This window comes from Eretmochelys imbricata, chromosome 6, assembly GCF_965152235.1.
Source record: "Eretmochelys imbricata isolate rEreImb1 chromosome 6, rEreImb1.hap1, whole genome shotgun sequence".
In the NCBI taxonomy this organism is placed as follows: domain Eukaryota; kingdom Metazoa; phylum Chordata; order Testudines; family Cheloniidae; genus Eretmochelys; species Eretmochelys imbricata.
Window position 1 is genome coordinate 67999314 of NC_135577.1, and position 18577 is coordinate 68017890.

Below are 18577 nucleotides of genomic sequence, written 5' to 3' on the forward strand. Positions count from 1 at the left end.
TTTTTTTAAACCCCTCTTTATAACATGACTGGAAGATGTGCACACACATGAATGCCCCATACCTAACTACATATTCTCCAGTTCCAAAACCATTTCTTCTTCACATTCAAGAAAAGAGGCTATCGTAGAGGAGGGGTGTGGATTGATAAAGTAAAACATTGGTTTCTGTGTAAAATCTGGAAGTATTAGGACATGGTACTTGATGCTATAAGTGTGTTTTTGAGCCAGAATTAATCTTCTATTTACAGTTATAACTGTTAAGAATCGGTTTCTCATAAGATGTTAAGGTGTACCAAAATATATCAAAGGATGGCAGGCTCATTGTTCATTTTTGGAGCAGGTACTGAGCTAAAGATGACTCATAACATCTTATCCAAAAGTGATTTATTTGCACAAATGTACCTCTTTCTGCCTTGCATTTCCAGCAATGATTTTAAAATAACAATTTCATACTTTTGAATCTAATAGGCAATATCTGTTATATTCTGTGTAGAATCTTAAAACTACTGTCCTGCTGTATTGGCTTGCGATTACCATGCTATGCTGGAAACTTAGTAGTGAAACACCTTTTATATCTCCAACTCTTCCTTGTTTTAAGACTCTAAACCATTTTCTGGTAGGTTATAAAATAGATACAGACATCTTGTTTTTCCTCCATAGGTCTTAGTTCCTACCACAGTGTCCATGGTTGGAAAGCACTTGGGAGCCAGAAAAGAGCACCCGGGCCTAAAGAATAAAGAAAATGATGAAAACAGCGGTCCCACTACCACTGTCTTTGTGGGCAACATTTCTGAGAAGGCATCAGATATGCTTATAAGACAGCTCCTAGCTGTAAGTGTAGTGATTGGTTTGTTAGACTTCGTCCTCAGCTGGTGTGTAATGTAAATATTCTGTCATCACTGTAAACGTGGTGGGATTAATTCACAAGCGGTGAAGTTGTAATGGTGCAGTAATGACATGTTCATTAGACTTGTGTTTAAAGCAAACAATCAGTTTGACCAGAATAGCTTTCTTTTAGCTAGTACCAAATAGGAATACAGAAGAGTTTTAGCAAAATTAACCCTTACTGTTTTGATTCTTTCTCAGAATGGTACATTTGCTTATATATTGTGTGAGCAACCGTTAAATTTATTAAATGATAACATTCTTTTCTTAATTTTGCCTTCAAGAAGTGTGGCTTGGTTTTGAGTTGGAAGAGAGTGCAAGGAGCATCTGGAAAACTTCAAGGTAAGTGTTGCTTTTTGGCATCCTGATCAGATTGATTGATTTATTTTGATTATCAGACAGCTTTTAAAGTATATACTGACAAATTAATATAACTCTAATATTTTGCATTTAAATTGAGTTGCTTATGACAATTTTTCCTGTTAAATCTTTACAAAAAAGGAACAAGGTCAAAATCTTAAATTTTGTAATTCTTTCATAATAATGCAGTGAAATGTTTTTGTAAATTTGCAGAGTAAATATTTTCCCTTTTATGATGCATATTTCTGAAATATTTTTAAAAAGTTTGAGAACCTATTAGTTCTAAGTTCCCAATATGTAACTTACTTAATGATCTGTAAGGGAAAAGCTGTTAAATATTTACCTGAAGACATGGTTTTTTTGCTTTTTCATCTTGATCATCAACCTCCAGCTTTCGGGTTTTGTGAGTACAAAGAACCAGAATCCACTCTACGAGCACTGAGACTACTACACGACCTCCAGATTGGAGAGAAGAAGCTGCTAGTTAAAGTAGATGCCAAGACAAAAGCTCAGCTAGATGAATGGAAAGCAAAGAAAAGGGCTTCCAATGGGGTAGGTATGCGACGTGTGACCTGCACTATGTAATGAGGGGCGGAACAGGGTTATCTAGTAGTTAAATAGGTCTGGAAGCCAGGGCTCTTAGTTTCTATTCCTGTCTCAGCTCTTAACTCACTCCATGACTTTGGCTAGACTGTGGCTCCTAAATCCCATTTGAAAGTTTGTGGGACTTGGGAGCCTAATTTACTTAAGCATTTTTGAGAATTTTACCGTTAGGGCTTGTCTGCACATAAATTTGCATATTTAACCAATGCAAACAACTGTTTGTCAGTTTAGCTTGTTTTTGTACATTTACAAATTTACATTTACAATTATAAGATAGGCTTAAATTGATTTAAGGGTGTCTCCATGCAAAGTTGCACTAAATTTGTTCAAAATCACAGCTTTAAATTGATGCATCACTGTATATCAGCCAGGCCTGAAACTATGATTCTCAGTTTATATCCATTCTAAAGAGGAGTAATACATATTATACTGTACCTTACCTGTTCTGAAACTTAATGTTTAATTAAAGATTTGAATGTTGTTTAAAAAGTGACCTATAGAAATGTTTGTTACAAAATTTATGAGCCGACTGAGGGAGCTGAATTAAGTTTCTCTTACAGCTGAATTAAGTTTCTCTTCACAATTGTTTAAAATTCATGCAAGACCAAGAAGTAGATTTATTTCTGTGCTGTTATAAGGCTGTGAACAGATCACAAGCAGATATAACATTAAGCATGTGGGGTATTTTTCCCCCCCCATCTTTGACTTGACGGAACACCTGTTGGGGATCAAACCAGGGTCACTGTCCATCTAACTCATTCTGAATTTTCTAGTTTAATTATTTAATTGTCTTTCTGGGGTAGTTTAGTGTGCTGCATTTACTGGGCCAATTCATCACTGGTGTAACTTGCTTGAAACTAGTAGTTATACCAAAGATTAATGCAGCCCATTTTTTGCTAATGCTTCTCTTTAGCAAGGGTAATAGAGCGTGTTCATTCATTTAAAATACCTGCACTTTTTCTCTAATTGCCCCAAGCAAAGGCATGTACCAATGGACGCTCGCTCCTTGAAGCAACAACTGTTCATAGTTCTAGCTGGCCAAAGTAGATTTTTCAGTTTCATTTTATAGATAATGAACACAAAAAGGTTGGTAAACTTTTGCAGTCAGCGTTTTGTAGTAGCTCAGAAAGCTACACAGAATATGCAGGAAATATGAATACTTTTTGTCCAGTCAGACCCACGGCATAAATATGACCTCAGGTTTTTAACATAATTTGACTGTCTGTCTAGCATATGGGGGTCACAAGACTATTGCTCAGAACAACAAAGTGCTAACCATGTGAAATCCATATGGCACAAGTACTCTAGTTGCTAACCTAGATTAAGGGAGGAAAGTTTGACTCGAGCACTCACTCCTGTCAAAGCTTTCCTTTTCCCCTCTGGCAGCAGCTGTAACTTCTATGCTTTACGACTGGGATTGTAAGTAACCTTAAGACTGTAGTGCAGCTGTAGGACATGAACAGGAAGGATTGTGCTTTCTGTGAATTTTTGTGGGGTTTTTTGTGTAGGAAGGCAGAGATGGTCAGTTGTGACATTGTGAAGCTTTCTGATGAAAATAAATTTAATCACTAATATATAGTGAAAATTCCTAATTCTTTTTAGGATATATTCTTTTAGTAACCTGTTGATCGCCATGTAGAAAAGCTCTGCACCCTGATTTCATATAGTTTTGACTGGCATCTTTCTAATGATCTAGACAAATTAGACCCTGGTATGTTCTCATTATTGGTGGTTGAAGGAAATGTGAATTGCTGAGGAATATTGATGTAAGAAGTTATGAAATACTACCTCCACTGAAACACGAGTATGAGTTATTGTAAATGCATTACAAGTTTATCAAAGTGCTTGCAGTTCTTTTTATTAACCCCTTCATGTCTTCCATGGCATGCAAGGGCCACTGTCAGATCAGAAAGTTGCAGTGCTCTTCTCAGAACTCATTTTCTTGATTTTTTTTTTTTTTGTATTAATGTACATTGCAACACTTAATTTCTAATATGAGGGAGATAAACCAAGCAACACTTTAATCTAATTAGCTCCTCTTCATGATCACCTCTTCTCCCTGGACCTCTTCAGCTCCATTCCCTGTCACTGCTTTCTAGCTCTTCTCAGTCTACTCCTCCTTGACCTGGCAGCCCCTTCAGCTCCAAGTAAACCCTTCTTCCCCCCTCATTCTTAGCTGCTGCTCCATCAGACCCTTCCCTCCCTCCCGCTATCCCTCTTTTACCCACCACCTATCGCTTGATGGGACACCCAGCTGGATTCTCAGGTGAGATTCCATTTTTTTACAAAATGGGGGAGAGGGGCCAGTAAATGGGCAAGATATTCTTTATCCAAAGTATTCATAAACTTCTATATAACATTGGTGTAAGGAGATTTTTCCCAGAGTTTCCCTTAGTCCTGCTTCCCCACTGGGAGAAGAGAAAAAAGTGTTGATAAATATATGATCAACAATAAGGAAACTTCTTGTATGGTAGGGATATTTTCTTTCTAGAAATGTTGCTTTAAAATAGCTCTTTCCCCATAGCTCACTGCTTTAAAGTTAATTAGAAAAGGAAAACATTTTTATTGTATGATAGTCTCATGGGCTTCCAAAAAAAAAAAGGGTTAGAGGTGAGCTACTGAAGTGGCCCACAGTTCCTGAGAGAGAGAAATCAGAAGCTATGGTAGATCAACAATGGGGCCACAGCTGTTTATACTCCATTTGCTCCCTCTGTCTCTTGATCTGTCAGTCTTATCACAATCCTACTGTTGCAGTCTACAGCTGTTCCACTTGTAAAACCCTGGAATGCGGTCCCTCTCTGGCACTGCTGGTGTGAGGAGGTCTGAGCAATAGGATGCAGTTGAGAGCTGCTCTTAAACTTTGGTAAACACAGTGGAGGCACTAGCAGGATTATAAAAAATGAACATTTGGGACAAAATTCTTCCTCTCACGTGAGTGGGATTTAGTGTGACAGTTTGCTGATTTCTCTAAATTTGCCACTTTCCCTAGAACTCCAGACCAGAGTCTACAAATGATGATGATGAAGCACTGGATGAGGAAACAAAGAGAAGAGATCAGTTAATTAAAGGGGCCATTGAAGTATTAATACGAGAATATTCCAGCGAGCTCAATGCCCCTTCCCAGGAATCTGACTCTCACCCCAGGAAGAAGAAAAAGGAAAAGAAGGAGGACGTATGTGTTTTGATTTTGGACAAAACAGATTTTTCTTCAACTCACCTTTATATAATGGGCAAACCCTGTGCAAATACTTTAACCCAAAACTTCTGATGAGAAAACAAATCGACAAGCGTTGATGTCAGCAGCAGTTTCATGTATTAAATTGAAATCTAGTCAGTTTTAGATGCCATCCCCTCTGGATGGCTTAGGGGGTCTGAGCACCTAGACTTCCTGGAACTACAGGTTTGAATCCTGGCAGGTTTGACTCAGCCTTTCATCCCTCTGAGGTAGATACGTTGAATTCAGTGCAGTTTATTGCGTGTCTATAGGTCTTTCAGATGAGACCTTAAAAAACAAGGTCTTGCCTTTTCTGTGTTAACAGCTAAAGATCCCAGAACACTTTGTAAGCGTAGTGGTTTGCTCTGGTGTCCTTTGCCAAAAATTCCTCTTCTCCCCACTGTTCGATAGCATGCCATGAGTCAGCTGATTGTTGCTACTTTACACCCCAGAGATGGGTGCATTTCAGTGGTGGTATATGTGTATAGTTTTGAAACGCTTTGGGATCCTCCAGGGATGAAAGGCATGTTATAATTTTATTATTTTTACTATAATTTACTATTATAAAAATGTTTTAGTGTGGCTGTTTGACCAGCTGGCTTTCCTATGCTTTGTGACACAAGAAAAATCTAGTGTTTGGCAGAAGTGTTCTGATGCAAACCTCCTTCATGGGTGATCCTGTCAGTGTACTAAAATAAACTCTGGAGAAGAGGGGAAAACCAAGAATTTACAATTAGCAAACTAAGACTTTCCTTTTGCAATTGAGTCTCTAACCATGTGAAAATGGGCTCTTGACACCTCTCAACCTCCACCCAATGTTGCAAGAAATCAGAATCTAGTTGGACTGAGATTTTTACCTGCTTAAATCTACTGTATAATTCCCATTCCAAGGCAGTAATGCAGCTTCAGCTGCTGATGGGGTGTGAAAGAGCAGTGCAAGAAGCAACACCTCTCCCTCTGGGAGTATATCATCCCCACATCATTCTTAGTCTAAAATAACCGGAGGTATAGGAGTCCTGAGTTGAGAATTTAGATTTCCTTCCTCACCCTTTCTTTGGGGCAAAACTTTTTGGATGAGAATCTAAGAATGAAGTCATTGTCTAATGCTGTGGGCTGTATTTTATGCAAACAAAAAAGACTGTAAAATGTTTATTGTGCTGTGGCTATTTATGGTCATGGATAATGACAGATGACTATACTATCACATTGCCATGCCACCATAATCTTGCAAAAACTGAGTGCTAAGTGTACTTTTTGGAACTCTGCTATTTCTGCATGATCTAGTTTTAGACCAGTCTGAGCTAGCAGAGCAGATTAATATGTTCTGCCAAAGACACAGCAGCTGTTGGCTTGAAATTGCACTTTGTCTTCTCTCCCTGATGGGTAGGAAAACAAGAATCTTGGAGGCTACCATCTTTGGCCTGTGGGGGTGCAGGAGGGAGCAGGGAGATGATCCAAGTTCATCACTCCTTTGACTTTTAAGGAGGGGGAAGAGAAGAATCTGTGGGTGGCGGGAAAGGAAGATGGGGGCAGGTGCCATATGAAAAAAAACTGCTTGTTCTGGGGCTTCTGTCCCCCTGAAGGGGATGGGAAGAAAACTGCTGCGGATAGCAGCTGAGTCCTTCACTAGTTCCACTGGATGAAGGAATGATGGATGATGTGGGGGAGATGAGGGTGTGTGGGAGGAGTGGCGAGTGAGTGGAATCTGTTTTTGAATTTCAAGCATGGGGGAACCTCGCTAATTCGCACTAACTACCAGGAGATCCATTACAGATGACTAAATTTTGCGAATTAGCGAGTAAATGAAGCAAGATTTATTCACCACAATGTATTGATCACTTATTTTGACAAGTGTAGTTTAGTCTTCTTGATGATGAAATTATTATAGTGTACTAATGTCCTGAAGTACGCTTTGTAATTCTGTGATGTCTTACTAATATGAGACCTCACTATAACATCTGTTAAATCTTTGCTGAGAAAAAGATCAGTGAAGGGAGAATTAGCGAGGTTCTTCTGTAATTTTGTTGAGTCAAAAAAATAAGATCACAGCAATACAATATTGCTTATAGTTCAAACATACAAAACATTGTTTTTCAGAGTAGTGTGCAATCTATTTTTAAAAAAAAAAATCTCCGTGGATTTTTCCGCAGATTTTCCGCAGATTTCCAGTGGCCCCACTGATACCTTATCCACTCATCACCAAGGTTCGTTTACATTGTAGGCTTTGACAATGACTATGTTTACTGCTAGTTGCCAGATTTGTGACTCTTGTCCATCTGATTTTTCACTCATTAACATCAGACTGTCAGGTTTGGTACTGCAGAAGGGGTATATTTATCTCTTACAAGACTGGTACAAAACTTCTAACCTTAAAAACTTTTCTCTTGTTCTTCTGTGTATGTACAGATGGCTCTTAATGCTTTTCCTCCTGTCCCCCTTGTTTTTTAGGAGGATATAAATGCTATAGAAATGGAGGAAGACAAAAGAGACCTGATATCAAGAGAGATCAGTAAATTCAGAGACACACACAAGGTAGTATTCTTGTTTTTGCACTTGATACAAAATTAGGCTTTTACAGAATCCCAAAAAAACCCACTTTTATAAAATTTCCAATACATTACAATATCACTTAAAATACTGTTTATAATGAGGTATAATATATATATATATGGAGAGAGAGAGAGCTATTTAAAAGCCAGCAAAAGACACATACCACGTTAAGTTGTCCTTGGCATTTGTAAGACTTTTTGGTGCTATTGATTGCTTTGCAGTCTTCTCACTTTATCATGGATAGACACAACTTAAGTTTCTACACATACATTAAGTTAGATATATTTATAACTAAAGACTAAACAGGCTGCAATGTAAGACATACACTTGAGTGTGTTTCTGTAGACAGTTATAACGTAATCCAAGGAAACTTTTTATGGAGAGCTGAAACTTTAATTTTAAATTTAAGACTTTTTTATTTTAATAGTTCTAAGTTGAGTGGGGGAAAATTAAAAATAGGTCAGTGGTTACCAGAATTACCAAAATTTAGATGCATGGAAGAATTGTAAATTCCCATAAAGCTAATCTATTCATTGACCCCCACCATTATGATAGAGATCATATGGTGACTAATGCAAGATGAAACTCTCAGCTTGGAAAGTAACATGGAATAGGATGTAAGTATGAGCTTCTGTTTTTTATTATATTTATGGATGCCCCCTCAGAAAAATATGCAAAGGGGTAACTGGCTTGGAAATGTTGTGCACAGCAAATCCCACTTCAGGGTTCCAACCTACAGAAGTTTCTGTTAATGTCAGTGCATTTATGAATGTTTCTGGTTTGGAAGGTGGTACTAATGGATAGTGAAATGCAAACTGTGCATGTAATATATTTCAATGTTTAGCTTATAAGGCAGTATTAATTTTCCCCAGCAAGAGTGGAGGTGGTCCATGACCCACTGAAGTATTAACCAGTGTTCACAATTTGAGCAAACACTTTTCTGAATACCTGAAGTTGACATTGATGAAAAGGTTGAAGGTGCAGTAAGGTGAAGTGTACCCCCTGTTATTCAGCTTTACCTTGTGCAGTTGTTGGGCTGTACTTTTTCACACAACTTTATCAACATAAAGCAAAAGGAACACTGCTGGCAATGTAAATACTGCATTTTCCTCTCCACTCAATTTGGGAATGAAAGCCTAAAGAAAAGAATTCCAGAAGAGATCTTCTGGTGAATTTCAGTAATTAAATACGAAACTGGTCAATGGTGAGACATAGCAGAGTTGTGTTTAATTCCAGGCCCTATCAAGTCACTAGTACAAAATATAAACAAATCACGTGGTTTAAAAAAATTAAAATATGCTTCACTGTTTCAGAAGCTGTCAGGCATTTTACTGCCTTTGATCTATTTTATTGGGGGGATATTTTGGATTTCTTAACTTTTAAAATCAACTTTAATTATAAGTGGCCATTGCATATATTGGGTGGAATGATTTAAAAGGGCTGTTGAATCCATAGCAGCTGGCTAATGAGCACAGTGAACCTTTGCATGTTTTTAGTATGAGTTTATAAAACAATAACCACAGACTGTCAGGGTATCAGCCTTGCAGGGGGCGTCCATTTACAGCACGGACGAGTCTGAAGAGAGCTCAAGGTAAGATTTATGATTCTTCTACCTGCCCTTTTCTGTTCATTACTTCAGTGTATCTATGATGCTTTCTCCATCCCATTATCCCTTCAGACTCTCTTGTTTACACTGGTAGCAGTTGGTTAAATGCGGTTTTGATATGAACTAGATAGACCAGTTCATTTTTTTTAATTGGATTTTTTAAGGAACCAAATTTATAAAATAGGTCATAAGAGACCAAAACTCGTACAGAGAAAAGATGTCTCTGAGACAATTTTTTGCTATGAACAAAGTATTTGAGGGGAAATCCAGGAATTCAGGCAAAGAAATTTCTATTGGAACATCTAAAATAATCTGTAAGTATCAACTATTTCAGTATATAAACTTTTCTTTAAAAGTATATGAAATTGAGGTAAGTTTGATTTTGAAAGTTGACATAGCATAATCTAACATCTTACTGTATTAGTTTGTTACATTTTAAGACATCTATAAAAGAATTTCACTTAGTTTCTAAGTTTTCACCCCTCTATTTGGTAGAATTTAAGTTTTGTTTTTTTCATAGTATCAGTTTCCTACCATTTTTTTAATCCCTTTTTCCTTTTGTGATTTCAATGTATCCAACACTAGCATGCCTGTATTTTACTATCAATACAGTGTGGTATGGTGGCTGGATATATTGATCTCTTGTGAATTAGCTTTATTTCTGTAACCCTTTGTCAGTTCTCTGGTCCATGGGCACATGACAGAAGAATATTTACCAGGTAAGATTGCTTTTTAAAGTTGTCTTAAATGCATTGTTTAAAGAAAGAAAAAAAGAAAAGAAAATGCACATTTTATTGTTTCGGTTTTTAATTTCTTTTCAGTGGTGGTAAACGTGGAGCCAAAGGGGATAAAACCTGTTTTTTCTGCTCAGTATGTGTAAAAACCATGTGGGGTTCTGGCATCTGTCAGGCTGACAATCTTGGTCTGTCTTTGTTGTTTGGTATTTTTGTGAACCGTGTACTTGCTCTTCCTCCCAGAAACATAGCTTATAGGCAAAGTTAATCCAGTGTTGGCGATCCATGTCCTAGCACAGCATCTGTAAGTTAACACACAACAATTGCTTCCAAGGATGGATTTATCTATCATTCTATTGATGTATTTTCTATTGTCTTATAGGAGTTCTGGTTATAGATACTGTTTTTAAATGGAAACGTTGCAACTGTATACAATTTTAGTAAAACAGTAGCAGATAACCCTTTAGTTTCTATATTTCAAATGAGTGATTTCCAACCTTTTTTAATCTTTCCATTATGTAGGGATGAAAGTTGAGGATTCCGTTCGGCAGAATTCACTTTTTACCAGTGAAGAGTTAGAGCTCTTTAGGAAGGGCAAAGTGGGAGGGGTCCAGCTCCCTGCTCACTGTTGAGGCATGTGCACCAGTGTGCAAATGGATGAATTTCTTTACCCCAAATTTTCAGATAGGGTTGACGTGGTCTGCTGAGACCATGGGGAAACAACTCTGTCCCAATGGGCATCAACTGAATCCTGTTTGTCCAGCTGAGCAGAATGAATTTTGTTAGCTAAAAGTTCATTTTGTTTGTACCCAAGTGGTTCATTGCACCTGTGGAGTCTGTGGCTCTGCTGTGAACCATGATTGGGAGTGCACGGTGTATGTGCACCCAGTCATTATACAACAATCCAAGGCCAGCCCTACCCTGCCATCCAAGGTTGGAGATTGCTGGTCTGTGTAGATCTATGCTTTTGCACGAAATCTAGTCTTGTGATTGTTGCATTTTGATTTCATACTTATGAGTTCCAAACAAACTATTTAATACATTAAATGTTAAATCACTGGCGGTTTTGGTACATCCATTACCAGCCTTACATGTTGCGCCGGGATTATCAGATTCCTGCAATTATGGAATTAACTGTGAAAGTTCTCTTGTTGGTTTTTAGAAACTGGAGGAGGAAAAAGGCAAAAAAGAGAAAGAGAGACAGGAAATTGAAAAAGAACGGAGAGAAAGAGAGAGGGAACGGGAGCGTGAACGAGAAAGGAGGGAGCGCGAAAGAGAGAGGGAACGGGAGCGTGAACGAGAGAAGGAGAAAGAACGGGAGCGTGAACGAGAGCGGGATAGGGATCGTGACCGGACTAAAGACCGAGACAGAGACCGGGATCGAGACCGTGACAGAGACCGTGAAAGGAGCTCAGACCGCAACAAGGATCGAAGCAGATCAAGGTAAATAAAAGTTTGAGTTGCTGAAATAGAACTCTAGTTACGCAAGTGAATATAGTTCAATATATTGTTGGGTTTTTTCACTTAGAAAAAAGACAGCTCTCAATCCTAGGTTTAAAAAAAAGGTCCATGTAGAATAGGAAATATGATTTTAAAAAACTTTTATTTTGTACATCAAAAGCACACAAAGCATGTGACCGTTCTCACAAAAGGTGAAGCCTTATTGCTCAACCTGTCATCCTAGCTAATTGGCAGTATGAAAAGAGCTAAACTGCAAGGAAGCTAGTGGCTAAACATGGTGATGCAAAGTCTGTATGCAGGTTGTGAGCCAAATGGGAAGAGGGGAGAGTGTTTGTTTCAAGGAGGTGTACATATATTAGCCTTGACACTCAGTGTCTGCACCTTAAATTTAAGGGACTGACTAAATGCTTTTGAGGCCCCTGTCTTGTGAAGGTAGAGCCAGATAGAGGTATTACGGAGTGTCAGAATTTGAATGCTTATGGGGCAGTCGAGGGTTAAAAATAATGTGAAAGATAATAAATGTGAATATCTCTCAGTAGGTGGTAACATACCCTTAAAATTCATTTAAGATTGAAGCTTTGTATACAAGGCTTTTCAGGCCAGAAGTAAACTTATTTTTTATGTCCTATATAAAAAATAGAGCGGGGCAGTATTCATACCTAAGGCATTTGTCCAGTCTGACTTTTGGGGGGGGGTTATGGAAAGATGATCCTTCATACCTTGCACAACTATCTGGCTTTCTTATTGTCTTCTGCTTTTGTGGTGGGTAGGGAGAAAGAAAAGAAGAATCCTTATAGGGCTGGGTGAGGCAGCTGGATGTGAGTCTTTCATACAGACTAGGTTTGAGGGTTATTTTTTTCATAACTGGTTGCATTACACCCACTATATCCCCACCAAAGATCCCTTTATGCCTCTTCAGACAGAGCATCTGCCCTCCGTCCTGAGGTGTTCCTTTTCTCTCCCTGTAATAATCCTGCAGCAAGGTGATACCCTCTCTTAAGAGGATAAGGGAAAGTTTCATATATAAATATAAATAAATAAAAAGAAACCAACTTCTGCTCAGCAAGACCTGCTCTCCCTGTCACCAAGATTAACCTGACATACCTCTGTTCCTGGTAGCCTGAAGAATGAGGGACTGAGCTTGCAGTTCAAACTGAGATTTCTGCAAGTAGCACAAACCTTAAGAGTTATTTAAACTGTAAAACGATGGCCTGGAAAATAAAGGGGACTAATAGCTTTGGGACATGTATGTGGAAAACTACTAGAGAACATTGACCCTTGAATACTAGCTACTGCCATATGTGCTTAGTGATTCCCAGTGTTTATGGTTGGGCTGACTAAGTAATAGGTTTGTAATAGGTTTAAAAAAAACAGCAAAAATTAAATACAGATTTACATAATCAACACCATCACTTTATTTAATCATTCTGTACAATAACAAGAGGAATAACTCCAGAGAAGACAGGGTGGATAAAAATAAATGATTTAAAAAAAAAAAATTTAAAATAGGTTTTTTCCTCAAAAAGCATTTTATCAAAAAAATCCGATCTAAAGATATCTTTGAGCTATAATGTATCTTACTTAAAACTATCTCATCATGGAATAGGGATTATAAATACTAATTCTATAGTATGAGACAATATATTCATGTAATGTTAAGAAAAGTTTTGTAAATGAGTTCCAATAGTTCATGGATTAGGGACCCAATTTTATAGGGTTGCAAGGGCTTCCGTATAGATTTAGGTTAATCTTTCTATCTACCAAATGGAACTCAGTGCTCAGTCTAGAAGATACCATCAGAGATGCTTAGTTTTGCAGTTCTCAAACTGTGGATTCGTGTCTCCAGAGATAGCATGCTTGTTAACACCAAAAATGATTTTAAATAAATAACTAATATATAGAGGTGAGAAAGAACAGACCTCAACCCAGTTGTCCCTCTGAATATTTGTGTACACAGAATCAATCCCTTACCTCTCTCTAAAAGTGCAAAGTTTCAAATGTTCAATGAATAGTCGATTGTTGGGGGCAGAATAGATCTGGACAAGGAGAAGAGGTCTGGAGATAAATGTGAGAAGGGAGGGACAGGCGGTAGAAACAAAAGTGAAACTGTCTGAATAGTATATTCCAGAAGTCTTGAGGTCTTTCTGAGTGTGTCCTTCATTGATTTGAGATCTACCATATCATTCTCTCACGAGAAGGGAAAACCTATAATGGCAGCAGGCAGTAGATGAGACCCAGTTTGGGTCTCCTCTATCTCTGAGTTGTGAAGAATATGTATTAAGGTTATAACAACCAACAAGAATGCACTTTTATGTAGAAATCCATGATTAAATCGAGTCTTCCTGACTAATGATTTAAATCAAATCCACCCTGAGAGAAGGTATCAATACTGTGTTATGTGTTTGAAATTACATCCAATACTTGTTTGTTCTTGTTTGGTAGAGGAGATAAGCTATCTGGTTGTGTGCTTAACTATATTGGTCCTTGTCCTTAGAGAGAAAAGCAGAGACAGAGAACGTGAACGAGAGCGGGAAAGGGAGAGAGAACGAGAGCGGGAAAGGGAGAGAGAACGAGAGCGGGAAAGGGAGAGAGAACGGGAGCGTGAGCGAGAAAAGGACAAGAAAAGGGACCGAGAAGAAGATGAAGAGGACGCCTATGAACGGCGAAAGCTGGAAAGGAAACTGCGTGAGAAGGAAGCTGCTTATCAAGAGGTAGTTTTGTAGTCGATTTGCTCTTCAAACCTTTCAAGTTACCTTGGAAAGTCACTTCTGATGTCTTCTTTTTAATCGTGTGTTTCTTGGTGGTTGTCTTACTGCACAACAGTCCGCTTTTTTCCCAACCCCATATCTAACCCTTTGGCACTGGATGACACTATTCAGAACACAATGTTCTACAAAATTAAATCCGTCTGGAGGGGAATTTCTGGCCCATTTCTTCCAAGGGCTTAAACTAGAAGTAGCGAATTTGTATATCTTGACCTAATTATTTCTAAGTGTGTAGAAACTGGTTTTGTTTTTTAGTTGTTTTTAATGCTCATGAGATTGGAGAGTATTTCATATACTTTTATTGCAGCGTCTTAAAAACTGGGAGATCAGAGAACGGAAGAAAACTAGAGAATATGAAAAAGAATCTGAGAGGGAAGAAGAAAGACGAAGGGAAATGGTAAGATTTGCTATTTGCAATTGGATTTGATTTTTTTTTCCTGTGTCTGAATTAGAACTGAGGCAGATTCTGTAATTTTCGTCACATAAAGGGCTACTGTGAAATATACTGTAATTTTATTGTCCTACTTACATCAACAGAACACATGGATTTTTGTATACAATAGCTTAAAGCTAACTAGCCACATAATTGTGATAGTTGGCTTTTAAAACCTAAAGCAGAAGCGTTAGGTGAGAGATCCTGGAAAAATAAAGCTTGTTTGCCTTGGTCTAGCAGAAGCAAAACAGGGAGAGAGGCAGGCAGCTGCAAAATACTCTAGTTGTCTTACAGAGAATTGCACCTTCAGTATGAAATGTTACAGCTGTGACCAACATACCTGTCAAGTTTTCAGTGTAAACGTAGTCTGTTTTCTGACATATAGGACATAGGTCAGATCTAGTCTGCTGGATGTACTCCTGTGATATGCTTGGCATGTTCAGATTCTGCAGAATGAGGGTTTTGGGGTTTTTTTTGTTTTGTTAAGATTCTGTTCCTCTGTCACGTTTTGGCTCGTGGATGAGCTCAATGCTGCAGCACATTGCAAAGGAGTATTTATAGCTAAAATTATTCATTAGAATTATTTATGTTGATTAGACTTTTGGTTTTTTTAAAATCTAAATTTCAAGACTAAATGGAACTGATAGTGCCCATTTAAACTGACACTTTCAAATCCATTAAACTGACTTTTAACGAGGTTATTTGAAGAACCCTATTGTGGTTTTCTTATTTAGGACACAAGAATATTGACCATATGAAAAAGCTTCAAGATGTTAGATAATGAGAACTTCAGTGCTTGCCAGTGAGGGACATTTATCCTACCAGTCAGAGATGGACAAACATTAGTGAGTTGTCACACACTTATATGGGAGGAGGGGGGTGATGCCACTCCAAAAGCTCTCCATCTGCTGGCAGGGAGAATCTGTATTTAGTAGTTTAAACAGGGATAGAATGAAACTGGATATATTTTATCTGAGAGGAAGGAGTAGAAAACCTTTACAGTAATGTTGATGTCTCTACTTGCTACAGGCAAAAGAAGCCAAACGGCTAAAAGAATTTTTAGAAGATTATGATGATGACCGAGATGATCCAAAATATTACAGGTATGTTTGAGTAAGCAACCAAGCGGTATAATCCAATCCTCGTTATCTAGTTGTGTAATAAAATTGTCATAGTTACTGGTAGAAAATAAGAGGCATGAGTGTACAGGGAACTTGGCACTCAAATACTCTGGAGATAGGGATCATAAGAACCTAGATTACCTCATGGAGTCCATACATTAAAAATGAGGGAACTGGGTAACACTTACTGATTCATGGAGCATCTCTCCTTCCCACTCCTTTAACAGGGACGAAGGTATTGCATTAAAGTGAGGCAGAACATGACATCAAAGTAGTCCCAAAACTGGGAAAGGAAGGGAAGAGTGGACCTTTATATAAACTTATTTCTCTGCTCTTTATGCTAGGGCTGTGAATTACATTCAGAAAAATTTTAAGTCTGGGTGGTGAGGATCCTTCTTATGGGAATACCCAAAAAACTTAACTGATGAATTAAAATGGGGAGGAGTTCTTATCAAGTACAGGTTCACTAAGGTCTATAGAACACTTACTATTCTTTTGCTAGCTTTATAAGTGATCCCACTCTAACTATAATTTTTTCATTCAGGATTTCAGAAAGAGCACTTGTCTCTCAGCATGTCTCATTATCTGCTGAGCATGATGATGCTGATTCTTTGGAGTGTGTATAGAATGGGAATTGACATTTTAGCATCTCCCATCATGAGAAAAGAGGGTTCAAGGTGCACTTATACATCTTGTGGTTTTACTTAATGGAAAAATTAATGCAAGCAGTTGTGTCTTAGATGGCTTTCATTAGATCTTAACTTTTAAACACAAAGTTTGTATCTTCTTCAGGGGTAGTGCTCTTCAAAAGAGATTGCGAGATAGGGAAAAAGAAATGGAAGGAGATGAACGAGATAGGAAGAGGGAGAAAGAAGAGTTGGAAGAAATCAGGCAGCGCCTTCTGGCAGAAGGACATCCGGATCCAGATGCAGAACTCCAGAGGGTAAGCAGCAACTGGTCTGACAAAGGAAAATGCATAGATATCTTTATAGTATTAGGCAAAGTTAAATGTTTGAGTACATATTTAATAAATTAGAGGTTTATAGCTGATCTGGTGGTAATATATGCTTTGTTCATCCAAATGTAGATATGGAAAGCTTTTTTGGTTTCCAGTCTTTATGTAAGTATCATAAAATTGTTAATCTGGATTTTTTTAAAAATCCAAATAAAATGGAGTTTAAAAGATTATTTGGATTTACCAGGATTATCCGATTATGAAGACAGTAGTAGGGTTTGTGTATATTTTAGTCCTTAATAACAGATTATATAGTGCACATTTCATGGGGTAGAGGGCAGGACATTTAAGTAGGTCCTTTATCAGAATTTTCCCAAATAGCACAATTTTGGTTTTGAGAGGTTTTTATGTTCTCTAATTGGCTGTTTATTTGCAGATGGAACAAGAGGCTGAAAGGCGCCGACAGCCACAAATTAAACAGGAGCCAGAATCTGAGGAAGAAGAGGAGGAAAAGCCAGAAAAAGAGGAAAAAAAGGAAGAACCAGAGGAAGAGGAGGAGGAACCGGAACAGAAGCCTTGCCTTAAACCAACCCTACGACCCATCAGCTCTGCCCCATCTGTTTCATCTGCTAGTGGCAATGCAACCCCTAACACCCCTGGTGATGAATCTCCCTGTGGCATCATCATCCCTCATGAAAACTCGCCTGATCAGCAACAGCCAGAGGAGCATAGGCCTAAAATAGGACTTAGCCTCAAATTGGGCAAGTTGGCATTTCATTTAAATTTTCCTTGAGGGTTTGGAGAGAGAAGAAACATAGGAAGTTGAGAAGCAATTCAATTTTCCAAATTACATTGTAGATTTGGGAGCAAAACCGAGCAACTTGATATGCTAAATTGCCAATACCTAGGATGCTCTTCCTGCTCACAGGTATCTTAAAATATTATCTAATTTGTCTAAAATCTGGGCAGAAGAAAACAGGTTTGGCATGCTAAATGAGTGGTTTCCTAAAGAGTGCTCTGCTAGTGAGCTGATAATACTTTGCACTTACAGGTCTTCTGACAAAAGATATTTTAAGCATCAGACCAAAAGCCCATTGAAATCTGTTCATTGACTTCAGTAGGCTCTGGTCTGAAATGCTTTGCAAACATTTATTCATAACACAAAAACCAGAAAAATAAGGGATAGAGAGGCTGACTTTCCCAGAGCAGCACAGTAAACTGGTGACAATCCAGAATAGAACAAGAGTCTTGACTCCCATTTTCTCTGCTCTGAGCACTAGAGAACAATTTTTATATCCCTGTTCCTTATTTAGGGGTGTGAATTTTACTGTGAAGACAAACAAAACTACCTTCAGTAGTAAATTGCAAATATTTTATTATTCTCTCCTGCCTTTTTTGTAGGTGCCTGCAATAGTCCGAGCCAGCCCAATGCTGTGAAGAGAAAGAAGCTCCCCGTGGACAGTGTGTTCAATAAATTTGAGGATGAAGACAGTGATGATGTGCCCCGGAAAAGGAAATTGGTCCCCTTGGATTATGGTGAAGAAGATAAAGGCTCCTCCAAGGGCAATGTCAATACAGAAGAAAAGCGCAAACATATTAAGAGTCTTATTGAGAAAATTCCCACGGCCAAACCAGAGCTCTTTGCTTATCCTCTTGATTGGTCTATTGTGGATTCAGTGAGTAACCGTTCCTGTAATTTAAAAAAAATAAAGCTAATTTTGATCGGAAAGCATAATCTGCCAAGTGATGCACCATGGTATTGACTAAAAGACAAAACATTTGTCACCATGAGTCAGATCAATAGCGCTGACTCGAATCAAACATGACAGCTGATGCTGTACTTCCTGTCCACAGATAGCATCTACTCTGCATCATGCCATGCCTGCTTAT

At 38.2% G+C, this 18577-nt stretch overlaps 1 protein-coding gene across 2 annotated transcripts in view; it reads left to right on the plus strand.

Moving 5' to 3' along the window:
• RBM25 (RNA binding motif protein 25) overlaps positions 1-18577 on the plus strand; it is a 40155-nt gene that overhangs the window by 15614 nt on the left and 5964 nt on the right. The window contains exons 4-16 of one of the 2 annotated variants that reach the window (XM_077818761.1): positions 661-831; positions 1170-1227; positions 1637-1797; positions 4838-5020; positions 7213-7266; positions 7511-7594; positions 11115-11395; positions 13908-14124; positions 14486-14575; positions 15641-15714; positions 16525-16675; positions 17124-17448; positions 18089-18363. In XM_077818761.1, coding sequence (XP_077674887.1) covers positions 661-831; positions 1170-1227; positions 1637-1797; positions 4838-5020; positions 7213-7266; positions 7511-7594; positions 11115-11395; positions 13908-14124; positions 14486-14575; positions 15641-15714; positions 16525-16675; positions 17124-17448; positions 18089-18363 — 2124 coding nt within the window. The remainder of the gene's footprint in view (positions 1-660; positions 832-1169; positions 1228-1636; positions 1798-4837; positions 5021-7212; positions 7267-7510; positions 7595-11114; positions 11396-13907; positions 14125-14485; positions 14576-15640; positions 15715-16524; positions 16676-17123; positions 17449-18088; positions 18364-18577) is intronic. The other variant, XM_077818762.1, reaches the window with a different exon arrangement.